General features: G+C 39.6%; 1 protein-coding gene across 1 annotated transcript in view; it reads right to left on the reverse strand.

Annotated features, from left to right (window-relative positions):
* Positions 1-846: 846 nt before the first annotated feature.
* STAG2 (stromal antigen 2) overlaps positions 847-24,748 on the reverse strand; it is a 120,837-nt gene continuing 96,935 nt past the window's right edge. The window contains exons 26-35 of the mRNA XM_040323928.1: positions 21,881-22,020; positions 21,220-21,321; positions 15,612-15,760; positions 13,801-13,929; positions 13,212-13,417; positions 12,937-13,126; positions 12,727-12,840; positions 8,344-8,470; positions 3,670-3,747; positions 847-2,719 (exon numbers count right to left, since the gene is read on the reverse strand). Coding sequence (XP_040179862.1) covers positions 2,696-2,719; positions 3,670-3,747; positions 8,344-8,470; positions 12,727-12,840; positions 12,937-13,126; positions 13,212-13,417; positions 13,801-13,929; positions 15,612-15,760; positions 21,220-21,321; positions 21,881-22,020 — 1,259 coding nt within the window. The 3' untranslated portion in view covers positions 847-2,695. The remainder of the gene's footprint in view (positions 2,720-3,669; positions 3,748-8,343; positions 8,471-12,726; positions 12,841-12,936; positions 13,127-13,211; positions 13,418-13,800; positions 13,930-15,611; positions 15,761-21,219; positions 21,322-21,880; positions 22,021-24,748) is intronic.

The following is a 24,748-nucleotide window of genomic DNA, read 5'->3' on the forward strand; positions in this document are numbered from 1 at the left end:
CCAAGCCACCTTGCCGGCGTGGTCTTCTGCTACTGTAGCCCATCTGAATCAAGGTTCAATGTGTTGTGTATTCAGTGGTGGTATTCTGTGCATACCTTGGTTGTAACTAGTGGTTATTTGAGTTACTGTTGCCTTTCTATCATCTCCAATCAGTCTGCCCATTCTCCTCTGACCTAAAAAAGGCATTTTCATCCACACAACTGCCGCTTACTGGAGATTCTCTTTTTCGGACCATTCTTTGTAAATCCATGAGATGGGTGTGCGTGAAAATCCCAGTAGATCAGTTCTTGAAATACTCAGACCAGCCCACCTGGCACCAGCAACCATGCCACATTCAAAGGCATATAAAATAGGAACAGTAGCAAGTCCTTTGATGCATATGTATGGATAAGTAGCGAAAACAATATGCAGTAATCAAAGCTCGCTTCAGACTTTAAAAACATGAAAGCACAATGAACTAGAATGCTGTGGGTTAGCATTATTTAGTTCAGAATCCGGGGGGGGGGGGGGGGGGGGGTATGGCAGCAACCTGGGGGGTCATTTACCTCCACTCGCGTCAGATTACACTCTCTGTGCTCTATGATGTGCAGTGTGAGACAGCAGATCCCCCACCTTCTGCAGTTTACAAATGCTGTTTTAAATGTGTGCTTTAGGAGGCTGTAGAGGAGAGAGGGCTGAAAATATAAGTATATCACCTAAAGGCCAGTCACTTCAGTGGGTACATGTAAGAGTTTACAACCACTTTAAATACAATTATGGCACACAAATAAGGGTGAGAGGGGAAAGAAACAAATAGCTATTTTTAAGCAAAACTAGAATTGCTGAAAAAAGGAAAAGTAAATAGAATTAAAACATAATCATATACTGTAGTTTATTTTTATTCAAAAAGTTACTGTCTCAAGACATAAATACAAATCAGAAAACAGTACAGAGGACAATAGAATGTGGAGGACAACAGGTTAGGTAAATATATAAAACATTTTAGCTGGTTGAAAACAAAGCTGTAAGAACTGCTTTCACAAAGATATACTCTGCCTAGAGTAAGAAAGAAACTGACTTAAGTTTAAAATCATATATACACAGTCCTCTCAGCAGTTCTAGTAAATGCAGTGGTGTGAAGGAAGAATAGGCAGTCATTTCAGACATGATTATTAATGCAACATGAATCAAGACGTATCAGGTTCTGTGTTAGACTGTGAGGTTTAAAACTTATATTTTAGAAGTCTCTAGTTAATTTATGGTTTTTGGCTACCTCAGCCTAAAAGGTGATAATTACAATTTGACAGCAGTATTTTTTTGTGTTTTTTTTTTTTTTTTTACACAAGAGAAGTTTGTGTATTGCAAAAATAAGGCATGGAATGACTTAAACCTCAGGAGGAAAAAAAAAAGAAGACAACCGACAAAAAAAAAAAAAAAAAAATATACACATGAAATATAACTTAAAATTTTTACTTTTTATGTCTAGCTGCCTAAGCTGGGCAAAATGAGTTGGGGTGGATGGCAAATATTGACAACTGGCTGTGAAGGATGAAGAGTAGATCAAAGCTTTTATAGAATAAAGCCATGTGTTGCTTAGTTTCTCAACTAATTTAAAAATACAGGAAATGTACTGTAACCTGCTGGAAGTATACTTAACCTGAAGACTGCTTGCAAAGACAAATAGATAAAACAATATAAAATACAAATTTAAAAATCATTTCAAAGCGATTATTACCGCTTCAACTATTTTTTAAACATTGTTAAAACTTTCAATATATTTCTGAAACCTCAATTTAAGTTGGAATTTAAAAGTAAGAAAAAACTAAACAAATTGCGCAATTATAAAATCAGCACCAATTTATATATATATATTTATATATCATTTTATTTAAAATTTAGAACCCTATTCCCAACACTCTAATAAGCTGTATAATTTCTGTTTAAAGTTTTTTTTTTTTTTTTTTTTTTATGCAAACATACTACAATAAGCTTCTCTTTATTTGGAGACAAAATACAGTGGCACTACTGGAAGGAATTTCACAACATTACAAGTTTGGTAAAGGACAAGCAAACTTTAAAGGTCATTAATGAGCAAGCGTGGTTATGTTTGGATATCCTTAGAGCAAATTGCCCACTGACAGTTTTTTTTTGGGGGGGGGGGGGGGGGACAAAGGCAATGTGTAAGGCTCCTTTATTAAAATAACATGAACATGTCTTGGCTACTGATATCTTTAAAAAAAAAAGTAAAAAAAAAAAAAAGAAGAATTCGATCAGTCTAATTTGTGAGTTTATACATTTTGCAAAATACAAGAAACTAATACATAACCATACTGAATTATAAATATAAATGCTATGATTTCAGCTCTTGTTTGGAGTTAAGAGAACAAACATTATTCATTAATGGGAGTTTGATTATTTAAAAAAAAATGGTATAACTATGCATTATAACTGGACAAATTAAAATACATAAATAAAAAAATTATTTTCTCCAAAATGGTACAATGTAGCTTATTTTCAAACTGTTTACTTGTCCTTTATATTTTTTCAGGCATTCAAAACTGCCCTTCAATGCACTTAATCTTGGTAAGCATGTCAAATTCTCCTTAGAGAAAATTCTGTACAGAATTTTAATGTATCTACCACAAATTTGTCATTAAAAACTTCCTCTTCCATTTAAAAAAAACACTTCACCACAGAGTTGATAGATGAACTGGTATTAAAACATTGATACCCCAAGAACCTAGAGAGAAAAAAAAATGAGCGTTAGGAATATGAAAGAGATGTGGACAGATATGATGAATTCAAATTAATAAAAAGAGGGGATAAAAAAAAAAAAAAAAAGAGTGCAGTAGCAAACCACTAACACAAAACAATGGGAATGTGTTATTGAACAACGATCTGAATCTATGAAGATGTGATATGCTGCCATCAAGTGTTTGTTATAGAGAACTATGTAGTCGATGAATGTGGAAAAAGTTTTTTCTAAGTGAATGATGTTTTTTACAAACTTTTCTTGTGTTTGCGTTTAATTTTGTGTCGGTTTTCATTTTTTTAAGTAAATTCAAACAATTTGATACAGTAATAGTACGAAAATAAAAGTACAGAAAAGTCAACTTCTTTTGAAAACTAAAAGGTGGTTAATGCAATAAACACATTTATTGCTACTATTATATGCATATATGGTTCTACTGGTAAGCTTCTAGCATAAGGAGGGCTACATGCCTCTAATAAGCCAAGATCGATCACACCAATGTTTGAAAAACCATGACAGTCTAACCTGGTAACCTAAGCAAATATCTCTAGGGGGACAGAGATCTTTTCACTTGTATTCCCTAAGAGAATTGACAGTATTGTTAAGGCCTCAAAAACATACCCAGAGTTTACAGCTTCAATACACTCCACAAGTTTATTGTCAAATTCAGTGCTAGATAAATGACCTCATCTATTAACCACAAACTAAAAAAATAAATCTGTGCTACACAACATCTGTCTGCCTAATAATTACTACTAGAAAATGCACTATGCAGTGTGGCAAATCCATTGGGAAGATAGCAACAGTATATTAGAATTCTATGACAGGGTAAGACAAGTCAATTTCCAGTTACGATCGCAGACAAATGAGCAATCAAAGCCTTTGCTATGTTATTTCATTATCTTTAATATGGCAGGTATTATGTATTTAAGGCTTACAGATTCATCCATGATTGACGCAGGATCAAAGAAATCAGGTTTAAGTTCTGTTCTCTCTCTCCTGTTTTTAGATGGAGGCTAAAGAAAGGGAAACAATTGTCATGATTAGTATTATATAAAACCAGGCAAGTGGAACACAGACTAAATAAAAAAGGGAGATTCCATTTTCACTCTACTTAAATGGTTTGTTGCCTCTAAAATTTAAAACATGAATATGCACTCAAATATACATACTGCTTAATGAATGTTGCCTTGTAACTTTTCTATTTTAAGCAGGTTGCTACAAAATACCTGGTGATTTTGTGAGTTCCAGTTTCACACTGACCATGCATCCTTGTCATGGTCAGTTTATGTTCCTTGATACATACATCCTTGCATGTCAGTTTATGTTCGGATGGCATTCCCAGCCCCTATTCTCTAGGTTGACAGCAGCGCCTTACTAATAAAAATTACAGCGCACAAAGATGGGGAATGTTATTCCCCAAAGTGTTTAAGCTGCCACCTAATAATCAGACACCTACCAGAAGGATTAGGGTCAGAAGAGCCACTGTAAGCTGTAGAAAGTTTGTTATAATGTGAGCAAAAACATCTGCAGGGAGAGATATATATAAGCCATATCAAAAGAAGGTTAGGAAGGGCTGCAGAATGGCCAGACTGTCAGCTGGAGTGTAGTTCGAAAACTTAGGAGGGGAGCAGCTGCAAGACTTTAACCGCTTGCCGACCAGCCGCCGCTGTTTTAACGGCGGCAGGTCGGCTCGGCTGCGCGAGATCATGTAATATTACGTCATCTCGCGAATCAGCCAATAGGCGCGCGTGTGCGCGCCCCCCTGTTCCCAGCACGTGTGCCCGGCAGGCGCGATCACCCGCGATCGCTCATTACACAGCGAGAACCGGGAGCCGTGTGTCCTGTCAGGGGGAGAAATGCCAGATTGTCTGTTCATACAATGTATGAACAGCGATCAGTCATTTCCCCAAGTCAGTCCCACCCCCCTCCCTTCAGTTAGAACACACACAGGGAACATAATTAACCCCTTCCCTGCCAGTGGCATTTTTATAGTAATCAATGCATTTTTATAGCACTGATCGCTATAAAAATGCCAATGGTCCAAAAATGTGTCAAAAGTGTCCGATGTGTCTGCCATTAGGTCACAGCGCCGATAAAAAAAAAAAAAAAAAAAAAAAAAAAACGCTGATCGCCGCCATTACTAGTAAAAAAAAATTTTTTTTATAAAAATGCCATAAAACTATGCCCTATTTTGTAGACGCTATAACTTTTGTGCAAACCAAGCAATAAACGCTTATTGCAATTGTTTTTACGAAAAATATGTGGAAGAATACGTATTGGCCTAACCTGAGGATTATATATTTTTGGGGATATTTATTACACTAAAAAATATTCATTTTTTTTTTCAAAATTGTTGTCTATTTTTTGTTTATAGTGCCAAAACTAAAAACCGCAGAGGTGATCAAATACCACCAATAGAAAGCTCTATTTGTGGGAAAAAAAGAATGCCAATTTTGTTTGGGAGCCACGTCGCATGACCGCGCAATTGTCAGTTAAAGCGACGCAGTGCCGAATCGCAAAAAGTGGCCCAGTCATTGACCAGCAATATGGTCTGGGGCTGAAGTGGTTAAAGTGTTTGTAACTCTAAAAAAAAAAAAAATATATATGATCCTGTTCCTTTTAAAGCATGTTATACAACATATTACTTGTGCCGTGTAATTTGGCCCTTTTGATCACCTGAATCATCTGGCTGATGCTGCCTTCCCTCCCTGCAAACTGACCATGGTTTATCATGGCTGCTGAGCCCTGACACCATGGTCAGTTTACATACCTTTGTCATCCGCAGCCCTCCTCTGTCCTCTTCCCCCCAGCCCCTCTCCTGCTTTTACATTACAGTGTAATTTCAGTACAATCCACTCTGTTAGATAACAATATATGCCCCACTGTATGTCCTCTTTAAAGGACATACCGTGGGACATAAATTGTTACCCAACACAATGGATTGTAGGAACATGACAAGTGGCTATACAACCACTTAAAGACAAAAGGCGATTGAAATAGGGAAGGGCTGCAGACTGTCAGAATCAAACACACAGATCACTATTCGAGATGGAGAGCAGCTACAGGACCTGGACAGCACGAATTATAGATGGGGGAGAGGTGCAGGCTGTTAGGCAGGAATACAGATAGGGGAATATACATCCCTCCTGTGTGTGACATCAGACACTGCCCACCCACTTAACAGTAGTACACGTCCTCTGAGGGAGAGGGCAGTGAAGGAGGACTATGCAAGCCACAGGATAAAATATAAAAAAAAAAAGCACAAAACTTTTTCACAAAGCTACATTTGATTATTGTAGTTAAATATTATTTCCTGTATTAAAATGAACTGTTGTAATCTGTTCACAAAACTGCTAAATATACAGCTGAAGGACACATATGGAAGCAGTTATCTGCCAAAGGATTTGTTCTACTGTCCAGCAAGTCTTGAGATTTACACAGAACAGCAAAGGCTAGACCATGGGTAGGCAAACCTCGGCCCTCCAGCTGTGGTGAAACTACAAGTCCCATCAGAGACATTGCAAGTCTGTGACAATCACAGGCATGACTCCTAGAGGCAGAGACATGATGGTATTTGTAGTTTCACCACAGCTGGAGTGCCGAGGTTTCCTACCCCTGGGCTAGACATCACTTTCTCTATTGAAGGTACAAACAAGTGGCATCCACCCCAATCTACAACTAGCCCTTGCAGAAAGGTGCACATGGAAGGGCAACGCACATCAAACTAATTTCCCAGCACACATACCAGCTAGCATGCAAAAAAAAAAAATGTATAATTGTTCCTAACAAGCAACGTTAAAAACAGAGGGTTTAGTTTGAAAATATGTGTAAGCCACAGTACCTACGTCCAGGCTCATTATAGGTTGGGGTGGTTGCCACTTGATGGTACAGTTGGTTGAATTTTATGCAGGAAGGCACTGAATACCTTCAGCTGCTATTGTGCTCTTGTTGGGAGTCTCATGTATTGCTGTGCCTTTAAGGAAGGGCGAGCGCCTCCAGGCAATGTGCCGTTCTTTCCATTGCTATATGTACTCCAGCTTGGAGACTCACAAAACTGTAGAGTTAGGACTGCAGTAAACAGAGGAGCCTTGACGGCACTGTGATTTACATATATATTTGCAAATGTGTGCAAACAAAACTCTCTTTTTAACGTGAACTGTTACACAGGAACAATTCGATTTTTGCTGGTAATTTTTCATTTATTTTTTCCCTGTTTGTGATTTCTGTGGAAGTTACACTTTTGCTGATCTTAGTTTGCAACTTAAAGTGGTTGTAAAGGAATTGTTTTTTTTTCCCTAAATAGCTTCCTTTACCTTAGTGCAGTCCTCCTTCACTTACCACATACTTCGATTTTGCTTTTAAATGTCCTAATTTCTTCTGAGAAATCCTCGCTTCCTGTTCTTGTGTCTGTAGTTCCACACAGTAATGCAAGGCTTTCTCCCTGGTGTGGAGTGTCGTGCTCGCCAAATCCCTTGAGGGGGGAGGGGGCAAGCAGGAGAGTCAGGATGCTCTCTTCATTGCAGATAGAGAAAAAAGCTGTGTGTTAGTGGGCTTCCTGACTCTCCTGCTCGCCCCCTCAAGGGAGGGGGCGAGCACGACACTCCACACCAGGGAGAAAGCCTTGCATTACTGTGTGGAGTTACAGACAGAAGAACAGGAAGTGAGGATTTCTTAGAAGAAATTAGGACATTTAAAAGCAAAATCAAAGGATGAGGTAAGTGAAGGAGGACTGCACTAAGATCAAGGAAGCTGTTTAGGGGAACATTTTTTACCTTTACAACCCCTTTAACAATAAAGGAGCAGACTGAGGTCATCTTTTCTCCTGATGGCAAATGCACATATAAGCAAACCAGAATGACTCAGGAGTACTGAAATGTTCTCACCTAGTCCGAGTTCTGCTATAAAAAAGGGACTACATACAAGAGGCCAATAAAGACAAATTGCAAGTACTTTCCACTAACTGATTTGAAAAGGCATATAGGCATGTTAAACGTTTAAATCTGCCTGGAATCCTGTTAAAATATTTTTCTAAGCCATGAGAAAAAAAATTTCAAGAGCATATATCACTGGTTCCTACATATCCAGACAACATAACAGAGAGGTGATGTAGCCATTTGCGATACACCGCAATCTGCCTTTTAAAGCCTATTCAGAATATGAAAGCCACGTTAAGGAGCTTTCGATCTGTTGGGGAGTTCTCACCGATTGAAGAGCCAGGTCACATGAATAACAGATAAGGTTAATGTGCTCTCTTGCCAGTTTTTATTTTGTTCCCCACTCTGCTGCTACTGAATCAGCCCTCAAGCACATTGCTATGCTTTATAAATGTGCCGTGGTTTCTTCATTTTTTTTTTAAAGCCGTAGTGTGGCCACCGTAAGGGCAAACTGTTGCCTTTTAAACTAATACCACCATCTTCTATTGCTTCTGCTCCTCCCCACAGTGCACAATATAATACAACAGCATGAAGAAATGGTCAACTTATCAGTAAGATTTGCTCAAAAAAATTAAAAATAACACATTATGGAAACTACCATTGGGGATTTTGTCACTAAAAGTTAAACACTATACCTACTATTAAATATACAAACAGCAAACGCTCTCTACTTACCAAGTCTATATCCATTGTGTCAAAGTCCATGCCCTCATTAAGATCTTCAATTCTCCCCTCTGAAGACATCATGACATCCTCAACAATAGGCTCTTCATCATCTTCCATTAAACCTGGATTGCGCCGTCTGATTAAGGGGGGAAATAAAAAGTCAACCATGTGACTATAGGATCACAATCATCAAGACTTTAAAATGGAACTTATTCAGAAAATAAACTCCTGCTAGTTTACTTTATGCTAGCCCCTTTTGAAAGTATAGCTATGTAAAACATTGCAAATAAGTGCATATACTGTTAAAAATCCAGTAATACACAGTTTCACCCTTCGCTGCACATGCTCAGTTGCCCACAAATTCTTTTTTGGTAAAGGTCCACTTTAAGGTGTTCATTGAAACTACAAATACAAGAAATTTTACATTTTACTGTATGTCCTAATAAAACCTCAACCATCATCTGTGCAATTCCACTTAAAAGGAAAAGTAGGGTCAAAGCTCTTTTGGCCCTACTTCTCATGGGTCACAGTAGTGCACTTAGTTATGCACTCCTCTGACCCATATTTAGCCAACAGCAGGCTAAAGTCTGCTGTAGGCTGATGTCACCGAGCCAGTCCATACTATGGAGAAAACGGACTTTAACTGTCGGGATCCATCATGTCGGACCTGACAATCACTGGCTCTCTGCTCAGTTCTTAGAAGCAGCGCACATATTTTTTTAAACAAATTTTGTGCACATATTTTAAAAAGATCGTTTTACATCTGAAGATTACATTTTGTGTGACACAATATTAGCACAACTTTTTTTTTTTTTTACACAATATAGAATATGAAGTTGCCGAGTAAACAGATAACCAGCATGTTGAACCTTAAACTGTGTATGCTCGTTAACGGGTAGAAGCTCCTACTCTGTGTGCCGCGATATGCAACACGTGTAGCGAAAACAACATTTTCAGTTCGAGAATTGGAGGAAGGATCAATGACCTATGAGTGTGTCGATCACAGCATGTGTGTTCAATTGAAAACAAGACAGTCTGCCATGGTGGCAGGCAAGCCTTTTCAGTTTATCAATTCACAAATATCTTCGAATGAATGTGGTGCCTGTGCAGTGGGGGAGTTCATTAGACAAGTTAATTTCACACCACAACACACCCAAAATATGGGTGCAACACAACAGTCTTAAAGGTGGAGTCAGCCCAGTCCAGAGCATTTTACAGCCACCAGGCCACAATCGGACCTTTGGCCATCCCTGTCCAGCGTGTGAGGCCTGCACTGTAAGCATGCCTTCTCTGAGACAGTCAGTCTTCTCACTGGGCCTTGGGCTTGTGTAACTGCCAGGATGAGCAGTAATTTTTAAATACTGGGAGTGAATTTCTTGAATTTGACTGTACAATATTGACAACTTATCCTGGGCGATGTTCATGATCAATCTGAGGTCCTCCAAGGTCTACAATGTGATTGACATATCGGAGTCCAAAGACCAGAGAGGCATGTTCTCGCAGTAAAAGATGATGTGATCACTGGAAATCTTTGGAAGTGAAGAATGCCCACAACTGGTGCAAAGATCTTCTTCAATACTCTCAATAATAGCCAAGCATGGCCAAGGGTAAGAGTCACAAATTGATAGTCGTTGCCGACAGCAAAACAAACAAATCATTGATAACCCGAAGGTACTGAGGGCTTCTGTCTCCTGTTCATTCTGCAGTACAGCTGAGTGTTTCCTCAGGCCCTTTCTCTGTCTCAAAAGTGAGACTTCAGGGGTTGGTTTAGGCCCCTGATATTTCACCAAAGCCTTCCACCCAACAGGGCCGTTTAAAAAAAATTGTAATAAAATAAAAAAACACTGACACCGTTCACCGAGCAGGTGCTTCCATATGAGTTTTGACCTGCATTTTTTTAATCGCACAAGTGTGAACCAGTTCTTAGAAATGAACGCACGCACAGGTGAGACCAATTGGGATCTGTGGAAACGCAGAAGGCACAATCCTTCCCTGCCCCAAGTTTGACCTTGCGTATTAGCCAAATTCAGCCCTGATTGCATAGCCAAATTCAGCCCCGATTGGCAACAGACGTACTGAAAAAGTTAGAAAAATGTGGTAACCCCTGACTGGTTGAGCTTAGGGTGTACTAGAAGTATCAGGCCAAGGAAATTGGCCAGTCACTGTAAGCAGAAACAAGACTGCATGAAGTGCTTACTGGAAGAAAACTGCTTCACCAGAGATCCAACATAAGGGAAAAAATAAAAACACAGGCAGATGCTGATTAGTTAAAGTGCTTCTTTTCACAATGCTGGATCATCAAGTAGGAAAAAAAGATGAATGAAGAAAGAAGGAAATTTAAAAATGGCAGTCTTGGCACAAACAGTGCCCAGCACCTGAAACATTAGCTAAAGTACAGCCCAATATGTAAAATAAAGAGGAGGGTCCCCCCTAGGGGACAGCTTGCAAATAAAATAAATAAAAGTAGAAGGCAAGTCCATAGTAAAAGAAGACCTCTTTCACAAACTGGCGGATCAACAACTTTTTTTTGTATCAAACAACACACACATGCAGCCCGTCTTAAAGGGAGTGCGCCAAATCTCAGCTTGTTGCCTGTGTAAAAGACACATGTCCACAGAAGAAATAAGATTCCAATCTCTCCACCATGGCCAAGACCAAAGAGCTGTCCAAGGATGTCAGGGACAAGATTGTAGTCCTAACAAGACTGGAATGGGCTACAAGACCATCGCCAATCAGCTTGGCGAGAAGGTGACAACAGTTGGTGTGATTATTTGCAAATAACTGTCAATCTCCCTTGGTCTGGGGCTCCATGCAAGATCTTGCTTCATGGAGTCTTAAGGATCACGAGAATGTCCGGACTAAAGGGGAGAATCTTGTCAATGATTTCAAGGCAGTTGTACTATAGTCACCAAGAAAACAATTGGCAACACACTACGCCGTGAAAAACTGAAATCCTACAGAGCACGCAAGGTCCCCCTGCTCAAGAAAGTACATGTACAGGCCCGTCTGAAGTTTGCTAATGATCATCTAAATGATTTAGAGGAGAACTGGGTGAAAGTGTTGTGCTCAGATGAGGCCAAAAAAAAGTTCTTTTGCATCAACTTAACTCGCCATATTTGGAAGAGGAGGAATGCTGCCTTTGACCCCAAGAACACCACTCCCACCCGTAAACATGGAGGTGAAAACATTATGCTTTGGGGGTGTTTTTCTGCTAAGGGAATAGGACAACTTTACTGCATCAAAAGGGATAATGGATGGGGCCATGTACCGTCAAATCTTGGGTGAGAACCTCCTCTCAGTCAGGGCAATGAAAAAGAGTTGCGGATGGATATTCTAGCATTACAATGACCCAAAACACAAGGGAAGGGCAAGCCAACAAAGGAGTGGCTCAAGAAGAAGCACATATTAAAAATCCTAGAGTGGCCTGGGACAGTTTTTTAGACCTTAATCCATAGAAAATATGTGGGGGGGAGCTGAAGGTTCGAGTTACTAAACGTCAGCCTTAAAACCTTAATGACTTGGAAAGGACCTGCAAAGAGGAGTGGGACAAAATCCCTCCTGAGATGTGTGCAAACCTGGTGGCCAACTACAATAAACGTCTGACCTCCGATTGCCAAAAAGGGTTTTGCTCCCAAGTACTATGTCATGTTTTGCAAAGGGGTCAAATACTTATTTCACCCATAAAAATGCAAATAAATGTATAACTTTTTTTAAATGCTTTTTCCTGGAAGGCTCTTGGGGGGATCCTACGTTGTTTTTTTATCCTGAGGTGCCCCTTCAAGACGCACCACAAGTCAGATCATCATGAACTGACTTGGATGCGACTTCTATTCAAATCGATGGGCCGAAAGTCGGATCAGTCAAGATGGCTCGCCTATGGAACCATTGATTTTTGTCAAAAAAAATCCAGCGTTAAGCAGTCTTTAGCAGGGTCAGACGTTTTGACAGCTGCCACACCGGTCCTCAGAACGCACTGGCCCTGGGGTTTTATTGCAGCTTAAAAATACCTATGCCATTTACAGCACCTAAAAGCCTGTGTGTACATGAGTCCATAGATATACATGACGAGTCGTTTTTAAGCTGCAATTTTTTTTTTAATATAAATGCCTGATGCTGGTAAAAGCAGCTGTAAAAATGCTTTGTGTGCACGGAGACTAAAGATTTTTTTAACCATTTAGTACCAAGTAAATGAAGTTAGGTAGGTTAATGCAGTCATCTCCTGAAAAGATTTTTGAGCCACCATAAATGCATGACACAAACATTTTAATCTGAACTACAACATTACTTTCTGTAATATGCAGGCTTTTTCTAGAAATGTTATTTAATACACACAATTTTAGTCACCCGATTAAAAACCTAGCATGATAAGGCAATGTATACATATTTTCTTACATGGCATGCTGTAGATTAGTCCTCAACTTCACAAAGTTCATAGCTGCTCTCTCTTGCTGTTGCCTTGCAGCTTCTTCCTGCTGTCGCTGAGCAAGCATCCACGTTACCTGCGTACTGAACACATTGAAAGTTAGGAATGTTATTATCCTTTGTCTTTATTACATTCTACATGCCCTGAAATTCGATCAAAGTATAAAGACAAACACCTACTTGTAATCAATAGGGTGTTGGTGGTGCTCATGCTGCATCGGATAAACTGGCATATAACTCTCTTCCGGCCTTAATCTCTTGGGATCTCTCATAATCGTGGACGTGAGCTGTGGTGCTTGCATCATGACTGGAGTATTCATCGACTGCTCCCGACTTAGCCACATGCTATCACTGCTACTACTCTCTTCAGCTTTAAGAAAAGTAAAGATCATCTTTAGGAACACAAAATGTATGGCAGACAAACTACAAATTTGACAAATTAACAAAAGGATTACCTTCTGGTAATTTCCGCTTGGCGGTTGCTGGTTTTGCTTTTTTACTCCTCAGAGAACCACCACGACCACTCATTCCACTCATGACAGATAAAGTGTCATCGTCACCTCCAGCTAATAAGGAGTTTCGGTAAGACATAAGTGGTAACCAGACATCTTCTCGTCGAAGGGACATTTGAAATGTCATGAACTTTTCCAGGTACGCGTATCTAAAAAAAAACAAAAATAAAATCCTCAATGCCAATTTATATAACAAACAAATTACATATATAAGCATAAATGGAAAAAGTGACACAAGCCAATTGTAACAACAAAGTCCTCTTGAACATTCTACAGGCTTAGCAACACAATTATACAATTGCTTTGGTTCGTTCCACTCCTCTACTTTGTTCTCTAGACCTCTCATAGATGTGATGACTATGAACACGACATGCTACACATATCCTATAAACCAGGTGACAAATTTAGGTTACACTGGCAAAGCATTTATGAACTGCTCCATAAATAATGTATTACTACTTAAAAAAAATGTAATCATTCAACAGGTCAGGAGAAGCCCATTTAGAATGCAGAGGTTCTAATAATTACTTACACTGTTTTCTTGTCCTGTCTTAACAGCTTTGAAGAGAACTCACTCAAAATATCAAGGAAGGCCATGTTTAGTGGTGGATGAACTTCTCCTTGTGGGCTTGGCTCTTTAAAGGCAAATTCAATACCATCCCTGAAAGAAATGTTCACATTATTAATAGCAGACGATGAAATCTGTAATGCAATAGATTTATGTCAGTTTTACTAGCCCAACATTTTAGGATCAATATAAGGTCATTAAAAAGCATGTGGTAGTAAGTGAATCCCTGCAAAAAAAAAAAAAAAAAAAAAAAAAAAGAAGGACACGCACACAAAACTTTTCAGCCTCCTAAGTTCTTCTTTACAGTAGCTAGCCAGCCCCCCCATAATTTCTATGTGTGCCTATTTATTTGTTACCTTCCAATTTTAAAAATGCCAATATATAAAAACTCTAAAATTGTTGATGTACTTCCTCCAACATAACCAAGCGACCAACACTGTGACCCACAATAAATACTTAGGGAGGTGGGCCCTACTCAGGCTGTCAGGTCTGATGAATTGGATGCCGACTAGTGAGGGTGTAGGCTGGGGAAAGGTTCATACAGACCCAAAGCACACTGTAGAAACATAAAGAAATAGCCCTGCCACTGCACAGCAGCCCAAATGGTTAATGGGTAAAAGCAGCCTCAACTCAATTCAACCAGGCCACACCCCCAAAGTGTTTTGCCCTGCCGTCTAGCTTAACTTTGAAGGTGGGGGTCTGCTGGTGGCAGGGGAATATCTACCATCATCAGCAGCCTCAATGTTGGTTTAGGTAAACCACTTAAAATAGATTAAGGGACAGGTGAATGAAAAAACAATGGGGCGGGAGTAAAAACAATGAATGGTAAAAAAAAAAAAAAAAAAAGAAGTAGTGCATATTTAATGCAACAAAAAAAAATCAACTGCTAAAAAAGGAAAAAAAGTCTAATCACCACATTAAAAACAAAAAAAATGTGGTGGTGTGTGGTGTGGGTACGGAGCGGATGGAGTGTTGGGTGGAGGATCTATATGAGGTGGTGTTACTCAATGGAAGTTATATGTGAGGGATATGGAGGTTGTTTCACTGTTTTTTTTTTTTTTTCTACTGTTAGATGACTGAATTTGTTTTCGTTCAAAATATTATGTACTTGTGGTGAACACATGGTTTTGAAATTTTTGTGTTACCAATGTGCCTTGGTTATACTGTATGAAAATGTGTACTGTAAGATGCCTTTGTGTAATACTGTTGGTATGTACAATAAAATTTACCCTTTAAAAACAAAAAAAAAACAAAGGGGCAGAGGAATGGAAGAAATGGAAAAGCAAGGGAAATGGGGAGAGGAAGGAGGATAACAGAAAAGAAGGGGGAGGAGGGCATGGGGGTGTGGGGTAAATGACATTTTAATTGATGTATAAATTAATTGTTATAGAAAAGCGCTACACAGTTATCAATTATTTCTGTGTTTTAGTCATTTCACGGGGGTTTTTTAGGAGCTCCTAAAGTAAAAGTCTAATACTGCGTGTGACTTTATAGTTTATTGATAGCAGCGCAGGTGTATCTAATTTTTTTTAGTAAATCTATTGCTTTTCACACTCGGCTTAATCCATGATATACCAAAGACATGCAGGTATGCATAAGTCAATTGCTATAAATATTATCACTTTTCCAGGGGGGGGGGGTGAAGCATTTTTTCAATGAGCTGTAAGGGCACAAACAAATCTGTTCAGGGCTGCAATAAAATTCCTTTATATTTTTTTTAAGAGTAACATTACCGTTCATCAATCTACAGCACTAAAACCAAAAAGTGTAATTACTTGTGCAACATTGCAATGGCTTCTCTTGTTTTAAGCTGATCGAGTCCAAAGGTTAAAGCAAAACGTCTTGCAAGCTCTTTTATACCACTGAACGTTGGTGATGATCGATCAAAGTTATAACTATGCTCCTGGATCATCTCATTGAAAAGCTAGACAAGAAAAAATAAAAAAATTTAATAAAAGAACCTTGTCTGTTTTGTTAACACATTACAATTTTACTGATAATGCATGCAGGAAGATACCAATGTAAAAACAAAGTAAATTTCCCCGGCAACTGAACTGACCCACTGTGACCCAGTACACACGGAGACATAAAACACATGCAAATTAAAAGTAAATAAAAACAAATATATTAGAAAAAAAAGTATTTTATAAAGTGATCTATTCCCTAATTGACAATGACAAATAAAGATAGTAATAATAGTAAATAGTAAACATCATATATATATAATATCTTTATTTGTCATTGTCAATTAGGGAATAGATCACTATCATGTGGATGCCGGGGACGTTCAGTTGCTCCATGCCTATTCCACTTGTATCAAGCCTGCCACCTTGTGGCCTTTTGTTCCCAATGCATTATTATTTTCCTAATTTTTATTTTCCTTTGCCGTTCTCTCTTTTTCTCCCCTTTCTCCTTTTTCCCTGTCCCTTCTTCGTGCTATCCGGTCTAATCATACTAGGGCAATTGTGTCACGATCTGCCTGCGCTCTGGCTGTCAGCCGCTATATGGCTTTGCCTTTGATGTGTGTCTAATATGACGCTTATGTCTTGTTTACACTGGCCAATAACATGCTCCGGCCCTATCCCCCGGGTGTCCGCCCCCTTTTCCTCTTTGATGTGGGCGTCACCGGTCGTGGAAGAGTCCGCCTGTTGCCATCTTATTCGCGGAGACCAGCGTGACTACGTCATCGCGCCGTCTCCCTGCCCAGTCCCACACTGAATGTTTATGCGCCTGTTTATTGATACGGCGCATGCTGATGACGTCACCACGTCGGACGTCACTCCTCCTGTCAGCTATTTAATGCAGGCTCTTGCCTGAAGCCTAGTGTATAGCACAGGCTATCCCCCGGGGATCACAACGCTCGTTTTACTTTTGGCCAAGTACTTTTACTTTATACAATTCCTCTCTCTCCCTGTTTGAGCCATCTGTTCTTGTTTAGACCTGACTTTATTTACTGATTTTTAGGTATCTCCTCTGCCGAGATTCCATTGGCTGCTGGTCTGTTGAGTTTTTTTGTGATCCAGGCTGATATACCTGGATGTGGTATATTGGACATATATTTGTCCTGACTACACCTCCTCCTTCCTGCCCCGATATTAATGTTCATTGGCTCAATACTAGGTATTTATTTATTTTCTTTTATTTATAATCAATTTAGCAATCACTTTGTTTCTCTAAACTATTAGTGGCAGATAGAATTGTCATTTCTTCCCTTTCTTTTCTATGTAGAAAAAAAAAAAATTTTTTTTATATATATATATATATATATATCTGCCAACATAGACAGGGTCATTCTCTCTTTTAGGTTATGTCATCATACTCGGTGTATATCTATTTTTCTTTATTCATCTCTTCTCTCCTTTTCACTATATACATTTTTCTTTTTAGGGTCTCTTGGATACATTTCCCACTTGTTTTGGAACTTTGTTTAAACAAATCGGTCTGGCATATGCGACTCAAAGTGTTTTGTGGCAAATTGGAGGGCCGGCGTCCGTTTTGGTATTTATGGAGACTTTTTGCACATGTTTATTTTAATATTTTAAAAACCATTAAAACTGTTTTTGATACATTTGTTAATATATGTCTCATTCTAGATAATGAAATATACATTTTTTCTACTGCTAAATTTCCTCTGCTCGTCCTGAGAAAGCCCAAAGGCGAAACGCGTAGATGCACAGAGGATATTTTCCACATCATATATCCTATATGGTTTATTTTTATTTATTTGTTTATGTATACATTACTGCTCTTTAAGTCATTTTTTCTTGTCAGTGGTGCAATGCCAACCTGACTGAAATGAACACCAAGATGTTGATGGGGAGCTTGGTTTCCCTCAGTGACCATGTTCCTTGGGCTATTAAGAGAGTAGAACACTTCTCCCAGCCTGAGAGACTTGCATCTACTGGGATACCTTTTCAGTGATAGGTATGGGGTGGTGATCCACCAGGACAGGAAATCCTTGCTTGGCTAGACAGAAGCATTGGTGAACCGAAAAGGAGCCTTCTTTTTCCAGGTTGACAAGAGTTTTTTTGGAGAGTTCTTGAATGAAACTGGGCAAATTGTACTGCTTCAAAAAGGAAAATACCATTGGACCTCTAAATCTCATGGAGAATCTCAATATGGGAGGTATTTGGGATCAATTCTTGAACATGTGCACTTTGAGAAAGAGCTTTCTTTTCCGGGAGAAAGATCTCTGCTTTAGAAGTGTCCAGGACCATATCCAAGGGGAAGCAAAGGCTGGAGGTTAGATGTTAAGATTGATCACCCAGAAAAAGGCCAAAAGCATCTCAATTGTCCTGTGGACATATTCTGATAATCAGAAGAGATAGGAGTGCTTTAGAAGAGGGTCATCTAGATAGTCTGTGATTTGGATGCCCTGATTTCTAAGGACAAGCAGAGGTGCCAAGAGCTTTGTCAACACTCTGGGAGAAGAGGATAGGCAGAAGTGCAGTGCAATAAACTGAAAGTGGTTGTCTCCCAATTTAAAAGCGCTGATGAGGTGGGTATGTGGGAACATGGAGATGGGCATATTGAATGTCCACAAATGCCATATATTCCCTTTGTCTCAGAGAGGCAATTGCTGACCTTGCAGATTCCATGAAATTTTTGGAAATTGATTAAATTTGTTGAGGGATTTTAAATCCAAAGCAAGACTAATGCACCTTGGGATTTGATTCTGTGAACAGGTTTGAGTAACATATTGTGAACCCGTTTTGTGGCAGTACTGGCACAGCAACTCCCTGGAACAAGTGGTGGTTTAGGACATTCTGCAAATCTGACTGTCCTTGAGCAGTTTTAGAAAACAAAAAAAAGCAGGGGGTGGTAGAACTTTAAACTATTTTGTACCCCTTTGAAACCACTGATTGAACCCTGGCTCTTAGGAGTGAGGGTGCCAGTTCATTGTGAAGTGGGCTTTGGAGAAGGATTTTTGGCCTTGTGCTGAAAAGAAGGGCAGATCTAAGGTTTTGCAAATGAAGCTTGGTTAGAGGAGTCAGGTGCTAGGGGGCTCCTGAGGAGGGTGGTTTTAGGACCTTCCACTGTGGAAGTAAAAAACTTTTCCACCTTTGATGAGTTTTTGAAGAGCCTCACCAGACAGACCATCTTCCTTGGAAAGGCACATGTGTGAAGCACACAGGCAGCTTCAGCTGCTCAAGCTCTTAGCCATAAGATTGTGTGCATGTGAATAGGGATTAGAGCCATTCTGAAAATTTGTCTCATACCATGTTCTAGGGCATCTACCAAAAAGCAGAGCACAAGGCCAACTGATAAAATCGCTGTGAAAAAGCATAATTAAATACATTTTTAAACATTTCAAGCTTGATCAACTGCTCCTTGGACAGGAAGCCCTTATTCTGAAGGGTATCCAAGAGAAGGAGCACAAATACTACAAACGACATGACGGAATCAGCGATGACTTCTCAGTGATTAGATTCCATTTGAAAATCTACAGCACGATTCAAACCTTAGAAGCCAAAGTCAGAGTGATCTGTTCCCACCACAGCAGATTGTTAAGGTATTCAATGACTGAGATAAAGAAGACTCAGAAATAGTGTGAGGCCTTAGGGAATATTCTTAGAACCAAGGCAAGTTTGAAGAAAAGAGCTACAAAACTTATAAAATTTGTGGACCACAGAAAAGTGAAAAATTGCCAATGACAAACTTTTAGGTCATACGAAGCTGTCGAGCCCTTAGAGTGGTTCTAAAGGAAAACTTTTCACCATAATGCATTCTATGCATTAAAGTAAAAAAATTGCCCCAGTAGTTGTATCCCTTACCCATGTCTTCTCTCGATCCAGCGCTATGTCCCTTTGCAGTAGCGCTGGTTTCTGTTCCTCTCCTCACAGGATAGCAGTGGGAGCTGTTGGTTCCTGCTGCTGTCAAGCAAATCGTGCGAGGAGGAAACTGCACAGACCAAGTAACAATAACATGCTTATTGTTTTAGGGAAAAAATTACGTCTTTACAGCTGCTTCAAGTTAAATGCCTTCTTTATGATGGAACTGAAAAACTGTTAGTGGAACAAAAGACCCCATGGGTCAGCAAGCTCTGAAGAAGAAAAAAAAAAAAAAGAAAGCAGAACTAGTGTATATGTGAAAAATGTAGCAGTAGTAGAATACTCATGCATATATATGCAACATATTACCATTAGTGACGATAAAAACGCAAACACAAAACACACAGTACAAATGCAATAGTGCAGCAAGAATAACATTCGTCAACAATAAAGTTCAAACAACTATAATGAAATCTGCTCCTCAAAAATAAAATAAAGTCCTCCACCACCCTATTCAAAGAAAATCCCAAGGTGCAAATGTGTTGCCATGAAATTTCTGCATCAATAATGGGACTTCTATGACCATTAAAGTGAGGCAACACTACCACAATTGAATCCTAGGCTTAGCAGAGGAAAGGAAAGAGGAAATTTTAAGTATATGCATCATACAATCCCCATACAAAATACAGAATGAACCACACCGCATCATCTGCTTCCAATGGCACATTTGGCAATCAGACGCCAGAGGAGGGGAGGGGGGGGGGGGGGAACTCCAATGTAGCAAGTTATCAAAGACTTGTGTTTAAAACATCATATACAGAAATTGTGCAAAAGAAGCTGTGTGACCAGCAGCATGTGAAATCACAAAAAGCTCCAGAGGACATCCTTTTCAGATGAAGTAGGGCTTTTTGCATTCTGACAATTGCTAAAAGTGCCACTGGTGGATGAGGCAGTCTGATGTATTGGGTAATACTGTATGGCACAGGTGTCGCACTCAACTTCTGACAGTGGGGAGGCTCTTGACATCTAATGTAAGGGGAGAAGATGCGCTGGACATCTAATCTTACAGATACAAGCGGCCCGTTTGAGGACAATCATAATGCCGATGCGGCCCAAAATGAAATAGAGTTTGACACCCCTGCTGTATGGGGACCAAATGATACCTACGCTTAGATTGACCTAGTCTTCGAGGGCCTATCTTCTGGTAAACCCAGGGGATTCAGTAATGGTGGCAGCGTCTCACTTTGAAGTCACAGAAGTCTCAATGCTGTGGAAATTTTATTGAAACACAGTTGTACCTTGGGAGTTTTTGAATATTGTGGTGGACGACTTTATATAACATTTTAAGAAGTAGTTTTCACCAGTATTGCTTCGCTGAAGATTATCATCATTCTTACTGCACAATTGCATATATACTGAATGAGTTTTTGTAGTCATTAATGTAATGTGTTACATATATATCCATAAGGTTTGATGGTACTACTGTTGCATTTTTGTCTGAACTCATAACATTAGTGGGACTTGAATTTTGGTCTTTCTGCTGGCAACATGTTTTCACAATTCACAATTCACAAAAAAGGCTAAACAGAGAACGGCTATCAAGTCCACTCACCTGTTGTAAACTAAGTATAAGTGTTTTTGCACACTGAATCTTATCGATCTGCCGTGTTTTACTCATTGTTTCTTTGATGATGTCCCCATAATCATTGTAATACTAAAACAAGAGGAAAAAGTATAAGAAAAGGTTAGAAAAAAAAAAAAAAGAGATAAAAAAGTTATTTTACCAGTATTTTACCATACTGTAACCGCAAACCTCCCATGTTCACTTGTTAGTATTTGATAGTCCAATTGGGAGTGTATAATCTAGTGTGCAAGGCTTTATCTCCTTTATGTACAGAAGTAGAGGCCCTGTAAACAACCAGGTCTAGATGCCAGGACAGTGTACATGGACAAAGGAACTGGTTTGAAAACATTTGGTGAAAATAAAAGGGTTCCCATAATTGTTAATGAGGGAAGGACCAAGTCTGCAGCCACTTGGTATTGCTCACATTTGTGTTGACAAATTTTACTACTTTACTGTGAACATCTAGCTTGACTTAGCATAGTGGCAGACAGTGGAAATGTCTGTGTTCCTTGCAGAAGCCAGTCAAAAAGCTCCCATTTTTTTTAGGTGAACAAGGTAGGATGAGTGTTGGAATAGGAATAATAGTCATGAGCAACCAGTGCAAGAAAATGCACTGGTTGAGCAATATAAAAGGCAATAATGTACATACCCTCATGTACTGTTTGAAGATGTCCGCAGCAGTGTTCATCTCAACTACATTATATACTATGAGTTTACAGAAAGCTGCAAGCAAATTTCTTCTTTTGTGCAATGCTTCAATTTTACTGGCTTCATCGTCCTGCTGACCATCTTAAAAACAGATTGAAAAAGAAAAAAAAAAGACAATAAGATAGCTTACCAACACAGATGGAAAATGGTAGCAAATGAGTGTATAACATGAATAGCTTATGTCTGGGGATTTGTTTAAATGCAGATTTTATATAAAAAGTTCCAGCAGCAGTGTTGCACCTGTCAAAATTAGAAGTTTGGATTTAGGGCGATACCCATTTTATGGTTGGCTAAGAAAATGGTAGTGAAAGCTTTTGAGGCACACTGGCCTCGAAAGCTTGCAGTGCAATTGTTTTATACAAAAAATAAATAGTATTACGCAAATAACCTATACAAAATTCCAAATATACAAATACAAGAATTCCTTCCATGTATCAAGCCCCCAAAGGGAAAGGCATCAAAAAAAAACTAAAATTGGTGCAAAGGATTAACAATCATAAGACCCACCCAGGAATCACTTCCCTCATAAATTTGATCAAAACTGATCGAGCTGGTCTCACCCTTTATAAATACATTTTAATACAAAACCATAATATTATATCCTTTATACCATACAATTATTAAAAAAAACATGTAAAACATCAACTAAAATACAACATCCTTAACCACATCCCATCCGGACACTGTACATATACGGCAGTGTGGGCGCTCTCTCCTGAGGGGACGTGTCCGCGCAACAGCGTAATCCCAATGCGCTCGTGTCACCCGGACACAGCGCATCTCAGATCAGCAGGAGGGCTCTGTGATTGGCCATCCTGATCACATGACAATCTTGTCCAATCACAGCCGTCATGTGATGCACATACAGAGTCGGTTGCTAGGCGATCGGCTCTCCTCACACAGAAGTTGTCGGTGAGGAGAGGAAAGCAGATCACTGCAGCCGGCTGGTGATCAGTGTGTATGAGCCGTTTTTTTACAGCTTTTTACACACTGATCACCAGCCTAGTGTCTCCACACAATGTAAAACACACAAAGTCCCCAAAACACATGTCTCCACACAGAAAAAACAGCTGTCCCCTACATATGCAACAGTAAAATCATATGTCCCAATGATTATCTGCACACATATATCCATGATCAAAAACAAAAGAAAAAAATGCGCCTACTAAGTGCAGTATGTCCGATAATATTAAATTGATTAAAACAGCCAAATGGCTACTCACTAAAATGTTGTACAAAATGCGCTCAAAAGAAGGGGAATAAGGTCACTGTGGATCGTCAGCCGATGAGATGGTGGCTTCTCTGGTGAAGATTTTGTTGGTTGCTGTCCAGGAGACGAGTGAGACAGGACACTACGGGCACAGCAAAACCCAGAAAAAAAGGGATTTTTAATACAGCTTACCTGTAAAATCCTTTTCTTGGAGTACATCACGGGACACAGAGCGGCATATTCATTACTATATGGGTTATATGGAGTACCTTGAGGTGTTGACACTGGCAATCTTCAAACAGGAAATGCCCCTCCCTATATAACCCCCTCCCATAGGAGGAGTACCTCAGTTTTGTAGCAAGCAGTATGCCTCCCAAAATGGTCCCCAAAAAAGAGGGGTGGGAGCTCTGTGTCCCGTGATGTACTCCAAGAAAAGGATTTTACAGGTAAGCTGTATTAAAAATCCCTTTTTCTTTATCGTACATCACGGGACACAGAGCGGCATATTCATTACTATATGGGATGTCCCAAAGCAATGCTCACAATGAGGGGAGGGAGAACAGCTCCAAGACAAAAGGATTTAATTTAGAGAAATACTCAAATCATAATAAATCCAACTTAGTTGAGAAAAATAATCTTAAATTTTAAATTTAACTCAAAAAAGAGGAGCCCCCGGAATCCGAGGGTCTCAAACTGCAGCCTGCAGCACTGCCTGCCCGAAGGCAGTATCAGTATTCCTTCTTACGTCCAACTGGTAGAATTTTGTAAACGTGTGGACAGAAGACCAGGTTGCCGCCTTGCAAACTTGAGCCATAGAGATCTGGTGGTGTGCTGCCCAGGAGGCGCCCATGGCCCTAGTAGAATGAGCCTTTAATGATACTGGAGGAGGCAACCCTTTCAAGCCGTAGGCCTGAGTGATTAATTGCTTAATCCACCTAGAAATGGTGGACTTTGCAGTTGCCTGCCCCTTCTTGGGCCCATCCGGTAGAATGAACAGCACATCTGTTTACCGGATCTTCTTTGTAGCTTTAAGATAGGCCTTCATGGCCCTGACAATATCCAAGGTATGCAGCAACCCTTCCTTTCTGGAAGTAGGTTTAGGGAAGAAGGATGGTAATACCAAATCCTGGTTCAAATGAAAACTGGATATAACCTTCGGTAGGAAGGAAGGATGAGGGCGTAGAACGACCCTGTCCTTGTGAAAAATAAGATATGGTTCCTTACAGGATAAGGCCGCCAGTTCCGATACTCTTCTTGCGGAAACTATGGCGACCAAAAATACTAACTTCCTTGTCAGTAAAACCAAAGGAATTTCAGCCAACGGCTCAAACGGTTGTTTCTGTAAACTTGACAGAACAAGGTTTAAATCCCACGGGCAAAGCGGGGATTTAACTGGAGGTTTAATACGTAAGACCCCTTGAAGGAAGGTCTTAACCAGCGAGTGGGTGGCCAGCGGCCGCTGAAACCACACTGACAGAGCAGAAATCTGTCCTTTGATTGTGCTTAATGCCAATCCTTTATCCACTCCTAGCTGGAGAAAACTTAAAACTCTATCAATGGTGAATTTGCGAGAAAGCCATCGCTTGAACTCACACCAGC

The sequence above is a fragment of the Rana temporaria genome, chromosome 9 (genome assembly GCF_905171775.1).
Source record: "Rana temporaria chromosome 9, aRanTem1.1, whole genome shotgun sequence".
NCBI lineage: Eukaryota > Metazoa > Chordata > Amphibia > Anura > Ranidae > Rana > Rana temporaria.